The sequence below is a fragment of the Centropristis striata genome, chromosome 12, assembly GCF_030273125.1.
Source record: "Centropristis striata isolate RG_2023a ecotype Rhode Island chromosome 12, C.striata_1.0, whole genome shotgun sequence".
NCBI lineage: Eukaryota > Metazoa > Chordata > Actinopteri > Perciformes > Serranidae > Centropristis > Centropristis striata.
In genome coordinates this window covers 26222912-26234462 of record NC_081528.1, presented here as the reverse complement: position 1 = coordinate 26234462, position 11551 = coordinate 26222912, and the positions used below count along the sequence as shown (strand labels likewise).

General features: G+C 38.4%; 1 protein-coding gene across 1 annotated transcript; it reads right to left on the bottom strand.

The window, feature by feature from the left end:
* Positions 1 to 8397: 8397 nt before the first annotated feature.
* LOC131981407 (E3 ubiquitin-protein ligase TRIM39-like) lies at positions 8398 to 9795 on the bottom strand. The gene has a single exon (XM_059345680.1). The coding sequence runs from the start codon at positions 9793 to 9795 to the stop codon at positions 8398 to 8400; it is 1398 nt and encodes a 465-aa protein (XP_059201663.1).
* Positions 9796 to 11551: the final 1756 nt, after the last annotated feature.

The following is an 11551-nucleotide window of genomic DNA, read 5'->3' as shown; positions in this document are numbered from 1 at the left end:
GCCGCTTTGACTCGCTCTTAATGAGCCGCTGGCCCCTGCTGCTCGTTAAGAAGAGTAAGAACGAGTCTCCAATAACAGCACAAAAAGTCGCTGGATTTGTCACCAGTCGCTTTTTAAAAAAATAGTCACTAAGGGCGTCTGAAAAGTTGCCAAATATAGCAACAAAGTCGCTAAGTTGGCAACACTGCTTCGCCGGCTTTTACAATGGCGCGTGTTGTTGTAGCGTACGTCACATCCTGCTTAGCGCTCACTCGTTATTTATTCAGGCAGCTACATGAAACCTTAACTATGCATTCACCCCCTGCTGGTTGGTGGACTACTGGTGTACAAAGTGCTTGATTAGATATGCAGGAGAGCCCGCATTTTAAAATGGAAATATCGCCGACAATCAGGATAATTTAATCGTGGTGGCCAAAATCGTGATCACGATTAAAATTTGATTAATTGTGCAGCCCTACATGAGCATATGCAATTCATTCACCAGTTTGAACAACCAGACCTCCAACCCGTGCGACCACATGGGACATTTGAGCCTGACCTACAGGAGCATTTCCTGAATTAACAGGCAGGAGATTAATATGTAAACAGTCAGAGTTATAAACATGTGGTTAATGTTGTCACAGTTTGGTTATGTTGAAGAAAATATCAAGGTTTGGGTCCAAATGATAGCATTATTTGCTACATTTTGAGCTTTAGTTACTTTTCACGTCAAGATTTAACATAAAAAACATGATACATTTAAAGTGATTAGACAATCTTTTAATTAAACCTCATTACAGTATCTTAACAAGTTTAAATGAGCCCTATCCTCAGAAACTTCAAACACTGCTTATATAAATGCATCAATAATAATAATCCAATAATATATTTGAAATATATAAAAGAATCTGAGTGGGGCCATTCTGCATAACGAGTACTTTTACTTTTGATACTTCAGGTACATTTTGATGCTTTTGTACTTTTACTTTTTGTACTTTTAGTTTTGAATGCAGGACTTTTACTTGAAGTGGAGTAACTTCACAGTGTAGTTTTAGTACTTTTACTTAAGTATAGGATCGGAATACTTTTTCCACCACTGATTATTTCACATCCGTACATCAGGAAATGACTACTGGAGGCTGCTCAATATTGGTCGTAATAAGCCATTTGTTTAAACTATGTGGGGTTTTTGGGGGTGAGAAAAGTCTCAATTTAAACTATGGTAGTGGGAACAATAGGATAATAGTATAACAGTGGAAATCATGGCACAGGTGAAATCTCTCACAGAACTATACACAACACGAAAAAAAATTAAAAGTATTTAGCTGCTGATAAGCTCAAGGGAAACAAATTATCCACCAATGTCTGCCACTTGTTGCTCTTGGCCATTCAAATGATCAATAATAAAAAATAATCACTGATCAGAACACGATAGTTACAATAGCACAAAGCAAACAAATGCTAGTTTCAGAAAATTACGGTCTCTTGAGATTAGGCAGGCTGTGCACTAAGAAAAGTATAAAACAGTGATTTAACAACTCATAAAACTGGAAGCTTGGCTCCAACAGAGTCTCTTGTGGATCTTTTATCACATGTGCAGCTTAGATGTGTTTCTTAGAATTGCAAACTGCATTGTGTGCATCCTTGAATCCAAACAAAGGTGAAATATATTCTCAGCTGCCTTTATTTATTTAATTAAATTATTTAATTTTATTTAAGTCTTTATTTGTTGGTTAACATGCATTGATTTCCATGGTGTGTGGTATTCTTAATCGACTCTTTTATTGGCACATTAATGGCACATTATAGCCAATACTACTCTCTGCAGTCAATTAGAAGTGGCATCACATCCCTCCTGTGCTAATAGCACTGATTTACATTGCCAATAGAGGTGAAAAATCTATATTCTTATAGTCACAATTTATTCATCTGGTTACCTTAATAAAACTAAATGTTTTTCTTTAGATCATGACTTAATTGGTAACTAACTGTAGCTACGATCTCAGGGTCAAATAAAGATTAATGTCAAATCTGATGAGACGATCAGTCGTGATCTCTCTGTCCGACTTTAATCTGTCTACAGTGTGACTCCACTATCAGGTCTACTGCAGTCGCTTTCATGAAGGTAACGGCAATTAGTCTGCAGTTGTGACCTTGAAAAACCATTAATTTTTTATCTTGAGATAACAAGATAATTAAGTCAGGATCTTGAGATTAGAGGAGTTAAAAAGCATGTGGAACAATGGCTGTGCACAGGACTGCTGAGGTCACAGATATTTGCTGTGAGCTCATTACATTTAATGACCACCTTTTCACAAATTGTGATCTCACTTACATAATATACGCCGTGGTTTGGGAAAACCAATTTATTACCTCCTCTTAATGAGATGCTGCAACTAGTATAATGAGAAAACAACGTTTCACAACAAATCTGGATTAAAAAGATTGAATTGATAGAGTTAAAATGATGAGCAACCATGACTTTAAACTCAAAGAGAAGTCGTCAAAAATTAAAAAAAAGATATTTCACACTTGCACTAAATGTGCCGTTACAGGACTCTGCAGGTATATTTTAGACCCCTAAAGCTTATTCATCTTCTGACAGGAAGTTAGCCAGTATTTGTCAGGCTCCAGTAGCGGAGTGTGAATTCAGCTCTGCAAGACTGCCAATTGTAATCAGTAATAACCAGACCTCCTGCTGTTCTCACAAAAGGGGAGGGGGTGCAAGATTTGTTTTGTGTAGGTTCAAAAAAGACCCTAAAATCGATCCGGGACACAGGATCCCAGGAGCACAGGGTTCTGTACTAACATGCCTGCTTTGTGTCTGCCTGTCTAATGCGCTGCTCTTTGACTGGATTGAGTCCCAGAGGCTATTTTTAGACTCATTCCCATAATAATTACAGCCAAGTCCTTGATATGTCTGGGCAAAGACTTATGGGAAGAGATATCTTGTATTGTCTGTTAATGTGGAAAGCAAGGATTGACTTCTTTTTCCTTTTTTTTTTTTTAAAGGACACCGCCCTCAGCCATATGCTTTTATTGCTTTAGCGCAGCACAATTAGTTTAACCTTAAATGCACACACACAGACACAAACACACACAACCTGCATGATTGTTCTTTCTGACTTGCCGGGATTTGGCAGAGGACTGAGAAGGCACGGACAAAACCCAGCAGGAAACACCATGCTGCAGCAGAACACGAAAACAGTTTTTTTTTTCTTTGTAGGCTCCTTTTGTACCCTCAATATAAACAACTGAAGCTGTCAGGGGATTCTGGTAAAAATAACCTGCAAGATTACAGGTGTGGCACAGATGCATGTGGGGGGAAAAAGGCCAATGACATTTGCAGCCATCCAGCTTGTCCCCTCTGGTTGTTGAATTAAAATGTGTGTGCAGATAACACGTGTGAACAGCAGGCGGTATGTTCTGGTCAAGTGTTACATGTTTACATGCTTTTATGTAAGCTGTTGTTCATGTGAATTCTGTCTATGAACCAAATTTAACTCGGTAGATTACAGAATAATGAGCACATTTGAATTTAACTGAACAGAAGTGATTTGATCCCAACTAATTTTCATTTCATTTGATTGACTTCATTAAACTCCAAAATGATTTGAACACAGCTGCAGTGAGAAAATGTCAACAAATGAGGCAACACTAATATGTGTATTAATTATTTTCTTTTATTTATTTAATTAACTTATTATACTTATTATTTTTAAACCTAGTTGTAAGCTGTGGATGGTTTTTTTGTGTTGTTTTTCCTTTTTATTGTACTTTTAGCAACACTTTTTTTTGTGTAGGAATAGTCTCCTAATTTTGTGGTGATCTGTACCATGATAATAAATGTTAATGTCTTTTTAAGGACATTAACCTCATTTGGGGGCATTTGATCCAAGAGAGAAACAAATCGATCAATTAATCAAAGTCAAATTTAAAATGCCACTTTTATGAATTGGACCTTTTGCAGCGAAAACACTGAAATAATTAATAATGAAGTGGTGGGTTATTCCAGGTACTAATATAACAACTCCTGGTAGCAGTGCCCATCACACATTTAGCAACATAAAAGACCTGCAGTTGGAGAGCTCCAGTTTGCCATTTAATAATGTAAGTGCAAAATTTCCTTCGGAAATGAGAGAAAAATAAATGGGCTTTTTGAAGCGCGGAATTACATTATATGAAAAGAGCTGAAAATCAGCAAGCCCTTCATGCTTAGAATTTCTTTCGACGGTGCCCTCCTTTACATCTAGAGTGGAAAAGATGGGTGTGTTGTTTTTTTCGTCGTCTTTCCTTACTTCAGGCTTTGTCTTCACATAATCATAAGAGCCAGTCAATATGTCATTAGGCAGTACAGCTGGGTGTCATGTCAGTTCAGCCTGGGGTCAATGTGGATATTAACTGTCTTATTTCTCATTATGTTTTCATTGCTCAGCCACTCATGAAATCCAATAGATGCAGTGAACTGCAGACAGCAGACTGTTTGACACCTGACCTCTGGAAATGAGGAGGAGTGTGAGGAAGAGCGACATGTGCATAAATCAGTAGAAAAAATCTGGCCAATGAAAGAGATGAAGGATCCATGTGTGTGGGGCAGTCTGTGTGTGCAGTATGTGCAGTATACATGAAGCTATACAGCATCGTAAACCACAGGGATCAGAGGAGATCAAAGGGTTAATTGCCTGTTAAGCCGCCATGCTGTTGAGATCAAAGACTTGTAAGTCTTACGATCACAATCAGCACCTTCTCCATGGAAGCCGCTGCTAGATCCTCTCCAGCAAGGTCACCGCTGATACAACTTTGGATTGGTTAGGATTTCTTGCGTGTGTCTTTGTGGACCTTTGCGTCCCAGAACACAGCCAGTGTGAGTGTGTCAAACTGAAACATGTCTTGAGTGTAATGCAATGTCTTTTTTTAATCTTCCGTTTTTTTATGCAGAGGCCGTGTGCAAATATTGATTTGATTTATTGGATGAAAATTAAACATCCAAACTGTTTGTGTTCATCTTTTATGTGCTGCTTGCTCTGTAATAAGGCATGGTAAATTACTGGACATTACAGCCAGTGTTGGGGAAGCTACTTTTAAAGCATAGCTCTGCAAACTAACTAGCTAACAAACTACTTCACACTAGAAGAAGTTGAATTACAGTTAAGCTACCCTATAGGGAGAAATCAAGTTTGGTCTATATTAGTATAAAGGCTGTCCTTTATTCACAAACACACTTTCTGAAAATAAAAGGGTTTACTCTGTCAACATATTTGGAAAAATAAATCTGGTTTTTGTATTACCTTCACAACTTAAAGAGTTAGGAAAAAAGCCCATTTGACCTACGAACAGTGGAGAAATGTAACTAAGTACATTTACTCAAGTACTGTACTTAAGTCCAATTTTGAGGTACTTGTACTTTACTTGAGTATTTCCATTTTCGGTAACTTTATACCTCTACTTCACTACATTTTAAGGTGAATATTGTACTTTTTACTCCACTACATTTAGCTGACACCTTTAGTTACTTGTGACGTGAAAATCATGATAAATATAAAGTGACAAGATCGTTTAAAAAATAAAAATAAAAATAAACATCATACAAGGAAAAATAGAAATAGTTAAAATGAGCCCTATCTTTGCATCCATACAAATAATATAATAATATATTTAGAATATATAAAACATTCTGAGTGGGTCCATTTTGCATAACAAGTATTTTTACTTTTGATACTTTTAATACATTTTGATGCTGATACTTTTGTACTTTTACTTTAGTAAGTTTTGAATGCAGGACTTTTGTAGTGGAGTATTTTGACAGTGTGTAATAGGTACTTTTACTTAAGTAAGGGAGCTGAATACTTTTTCCACCACTACCTATGACTAACGTTACACAAAGTTCAAGTCTGTGTGGTTGCAGCTGTCTGACGGATGTCATTGGGATAAAAAGATAAAGAAAAAGGGTGTGGGGGCAGTCAAAGGCATTCAATTGCAATAGTAAAATAATATAAACAGTAATAAAAACATCCCTTTCCTTTTATAACACAATTTGTAGTTTTAGTAGCTTAACTTCACACAAAAAAGTAACTTAACATATTGAATAACTACACAAATATAAATGCAGTTGAACTACCAGCAAGCTACTGCAAAATATAGTTAAACTATAGTTAAATGACATGTAGTTCACTCCTCACCCAAACTGATTACAGCCCACAGTGTAATAGTTTTTTCATATGGAGTATGAATGAAATAGCATTACTATAACAGTTGTAGGGAAGAAACACAGTAAATAAGAAGATAACATGTTTATGAAGGCCCTATAAATAAATTACACTATAAGTACTTTTTAAATTATGCATCCCTAATAAATTATTAAGTAAAGCTTTAGCCTTATGTCCTTTCACAACTGTTATATCATAAAAAGAGCCAAACTAAGCGTGGCACTTCAAATAAATAAACTAATAATTACATTTGCTGAATTAAATTAAATGATTATACTATAATATTAACATAAATATGATATATTGCTTTTCATTGTGCACATATGTGAGAGGAGTAAAACTAAATTAAAAGTCTACTGTTCTTCAATAATGTCATCTAAAAACCATGTCAGTGAGTATAAAGCTTTATTCAGAAGCTTCAGTTCAGAGTCACAGATCTTCTTACTGTTTACACTTTAACATCTGCTTTAAAATTGATATAGACATATTCTGTTTTCTGCACAGTAGTACTTATGGTGGCAGAGACTGTACTGAGAATGGTGATGGTGGAAACACTTTTTGTTTGAGAATGAGCATCAGTATCTCAGCGGTTGTTCATGCTATCTCTTTGATACACAGTGCCCATATTTGTCTTCTACAAGTAAAACTTGGAGTAAAAACATTATAAATCCTACAGTGTCATTTATTTTATTGTTCCTCTTAGACATCAAGTTGTTTTCCCTTCCTTATCACAGTTGTCTCCTTCCATTGTAAGTGCATATTTATCCCTTTACATGATATATTTTAAATGGTGCAGTGATGCTCTTATATCTTCCATCAGGTTTGCTTGTACAACTGTCCCAAGAATGATTCAGCAAACACTTGTAACCGTACAAACTTCATGAAGAGCACCTGTGCCAGTGCAGGTGTGTGTAAATGAGATTAAATTATTAGCGTGATCAATGCCATGCTCTCAAATAGCTAAATCACAATGCGCTATTTTGTCAGTTTCAGTTATGATACAAAGTAAAGAAAAGAACTTCACATCGTCCTGCTGTTGGAAATCAGCAGATGTAAACGGAACAAATTTGGCCGTGCCAATCGTGGCATTAATGGACCTGAAAATGTTACTCTGGCAGTCAACACCTTGTCATCACAGAGCCATTCTGTGACAGAAATAAGGAAGGACAGGTTTGACAAGAAGTCAAAAAAAGCAACAAAAACGTCTCCCTGAACCGGAGTGGTCGCTGACTGAAATGGGAGATGGTCAAATCAAATGCAATCTGTCACACCTGCAGAACGAGTGCTGAACTGCAAAGGTTACCATGTCAATGTACTGCTGACAATATATATTTTTACATTAAGTTTGACTTCATTTTTTTTTTACTTTTGCATCCAACAAGTTAAAGAAAAGCCCCATTCAAGTCACCAAATGTGTACAGTTAATACCATCTTGGACCTGTGTCCATGAAACTGACCTGCAACTCTTACGTTTAAAAATGATTACAAAACAGTCTTTGTCTTATTTACCATTATGTCTCCAGATCCTCAACCCAACTGCCAATAGTACACAATATTCCCTAAGTGTAAACAAACATTAACAAGTACATTGCCTGAGACATTTGAATATTTGTCTCACTATAATGAAAATAATTGCTAAAAAATATAGGTTTTCCCAAAAAAAGTAACTTGTCTAGCTTGAGTTCTGACATGGAGGCACACAGAAGTTGTACATATGAACATTGTTGTGTTTAATTGTATGCATTTTCCAGTATAACATTATAGTCAAGAGAATTAGCATTCAGGTAGAAGTCATTCAAAACTCTGCAGGGTGGTTGCAGCCGTGCCAGCAGTACATGGAGTAAAAAATTATAGCTGTGCACACAGCAGTGCAGTTTGTGTACAGTTTAGGCTTTTTGGAGGTCAATAAACACTACAACTCCTCAAGACTCGAGCCAGCTTCATGTGGCTTGCTGCCACCAGCTGATTAAAGTGAAGTGTTAGCCCTAAAGTTAGCAACAAAGACTAAATTGAGCCCAGAGTCACTTAAGGTGGACTGACCCTTAAAAGTTTTTTCTCCTTTTAGTCCCTGAAATTGCTTTTTCCCCCTGCAATAAACAATAACAGTTTTTCAAAATAAAATGAACTTTAATGAAAACGTCAATTTACTTTTTTGGAGGAAAATAAAGAAATAGTTGCAAGTTGCAGCTCTACTCATGATCTCCACCCAGCACTATCTGCTCTGTTCCACTGTTACAGAGACCCCCACTGGCAGTATCTGTAGTGGGACAATATCCCCTGTGTTAAAGAATGGAAACAGCCTGTCAGTAAAAGTGTGTGTGAAGGTGTGTATGTGTGTGTTAGTATCAGGATCGGAGTATGACAGCTCTCCTTTTTTCCAGTCCAGATTTACTCGGATTTTCTCGAGCTTCTCCTTCAGTGGGAGAACAATAGGTCGAGCCGGTAGTGACCATGCTGAGTATTCACCTTTAGAAAACCTTATTCTCCATAATCCAGATTGCATGAGTCCCTTCCTGCAGATGGACTCTGTTAACACACCCAGTGCCCAGCATGTATTGTCTCCAACCTCTACATCCCAGCTGTGAGACCCTGAGTTAAATCCCTCGGAGCCCAGGACACAGAAGTGATCGCTAATCCTCTCTGGGTTATCAGGGAGCTGCCGTGTCTCCCCACATCTCACACTGGTCAGATATTCAGACATGATGAGATGAAGCCCTGCAGTGTTTGGATCCAGAATCACAGGAGTGTAGGAGGCCATCTCCTTCATCTTGTCCCAGATGTTGAAGGTCAGGTTGCCCAGGTGTTTGGCCACGTCTATCAGAGCTCCTGTGAGCGGCTCTGGATCATCCTGCAGGGGGCGCTGCTGGACTCTTGCCTCTGCAGCCTTCAAGTTGTGCAACAATGAGACATCTTCCGCTCTCAGCTCCTCCTCTGTGGCTCTGACTGTGTCTGAAAGAGCTTCGATCTCTCTGCTCAGGACCTCAATTTTCTTTTTCATCATCTGACTCTTCTGCTCCTCTTCCTCCCTCAGGGCAGCCATCCTGGCCTCCTCTTCATCGTCCAGAAACTGATGAAGCTTCATAAACTGCCCATTAATCTGCTTCTCCGTGTGCCGGGCCTGGACCTTAATATGTTCTGCTGTTTGATCGAACTTCAATTTAACTTCCTTAACAAGCTCCAGTTTGCTCTGTAAGAGCTTCAGGGATGTCTGGAGCTCCTCTCTGTGATCATGTGCAGCTTCATCGATGGGTCTGAATCTGTGGTCGGTGTGTGTTTTGGAATCTTTGCAGATGTGACACACTGGCTGCTGATGGTCCAGACAAAAGAGTTTGAGTTTCTCAGAGTGTAGACTGCAGAGCAGCTCTGAAGCTTTCTGTCCTGTTTTTCTGTCCTGTGAGAACTCCTCACACAGATTCTCTAACGCCATGTTTAAAGGAGGATCTTTTGAAGACCTTCTTCTACAAACTGGACATTCACGCATTTGTTTCTCCTTCCACCAGCTATCCAGACAGTTTTTACAGAAGCTGTGGCTACATGACAGAAGGACAGGACACTGAAAGATATCACAGCAGACAGGACAGCACAGATTCTTCTCTGACAGAGAGGCCATTTTCTCTCTGTGTGAAGCTGAAAACACCACAGACAAAAAGTAGTCAGTCAAGGCACCACTCCCTCTTCTAGTAATTTCACTGAAATGTACTTTCACAGTGAGGCAATCAGGTTTTTTTAAAACTTACATTCAGTGTGTGGTACAGCAGGCTGATGTAGCAGTGCTGTAGTTCTTGGAGGTTCTCTCCCCTGTAGCCCAATTCACTCTGAAGACATTGGGAGTTTGTTGTAAAAGTGAATCTCTTTAATTTTGTCCTTGTGTCTCTCTTTAGCGAGGAAAAATGAAGAGCTCTGTTTCCTGGTTTATCCCAGGTGACAGGTGAGGGGTGGAGCAATGTCAAACCTGTTATATTACAAATATTTATCTGGCATTGCCCAGAGCAAAATATGTATTCAGAGTGTGCAGAGCTATAAAACTCCTTTATTTGTTGCTTGTTAATATATACGCTGTATATTTATATACAACACATATTTCAAATTGAGTTTAACTTTTCATTAGTAACCAAATTTTTAAAGATCTGTACTCCCTCCCATATATCAAATTGTACTTACACTTAGTGTATATTGCATAATTGCAAGTAGACTGAACAACTCGACAATATGATGCGTCTTCTCTCTTGTGGAATGTCTAACATCAGTTTCAGGGGACACAATCTACCACTTAAAATTTCAAGCAACATTACGCAACTATTAAACCAAAAATGACAGCTTCGACAATAATTGTGTCAGTGTCATCTCTGAACCTGAGACAAACCCCGGTTCAGAAGAGTCTTAAAACATCATGGCAGAGATGTAATGGCTGAAGAGTAAGCTAAGAAAGAAAAAAAGGAGAGAGAGTTACTGAGGAAGAGGATGTTGGACAAGAATAGATCTCAGACTGGCTTTTAGAGAGCCTTTAGAAATAAAAGGCTGCAAGACAGATGCAGAGCTGGTCTTCTTGCTGTTGCACTAGTTAGGTAATATTATCTGGTTAACTATGTATTTTTTTTCTGCACTTACTTGATATTTGGCTGTGTTGACTTGTTTGATCATAAGTTATTGAATCATAATAAATGCACGTGTACAGCTGCTCATATTTACAATATTGGTGTAGAAGTAAATTGCATGTTGGGCGCTAAGTCGCAAACATTTTACAAAATGTTGCTTTAATTTATAGCATAGCAATATTTTAAGATGAAAAACTTAGCAATTTTTAAACGGGACCTTCAGTCATTTGGAAATGCCAATGGCAAAGTTCCTTTGAACCACTTGCTGGTTGCAGATGTTGCTGGATCCAGTTTCTCTTCCAGTTGGAACAGCAGTGCATTAAATCTGGACTATTGTGACTGCTGCTGCACATCTGTATGCCTGAGAGCAGATGATATGTGTTTGTGAATGTAGGTACCAGTGCATTTGTAATGCAGGGGTCTGCCAGAAGTGCAGGAGCGAGAGGGAATTACCATCTGTTAGTCCTCTGCCAACATCCAACGCAGTACTAACCGTCTTCCTCATGCATAATTACCCCCACACACACTCCACGAGGCTGATTCTCCTCCACGAGATTGCCTCAGTCGCTGCCTCTGCTCACTCCTAAAGCCTGATTTAGCAGCAGATTACAGAGCTAGATTAACACAGCTGAGCGTCAGGAATGGCTTTCAAAAACAGACCCCAGGTCAGCGCAGAACTGTTTCAGGCCTGGATTCAGTGAGGCTAAGCTAAGCTCTGCTGTGGGATGAATTACAATGGGCACATTGTGACTGAATTTTTAACTGTTGTTA

Excerpts from the sequence above, each read along its gene's own strand:
- LOC131981407 (XM_059345680.1), bottom strand. The coding sequence starts at position 9,795 with ATGGCCTCTCTGTCAGAGAAGAATCTGTGCTGTCCTGTCTGCTGTGAT.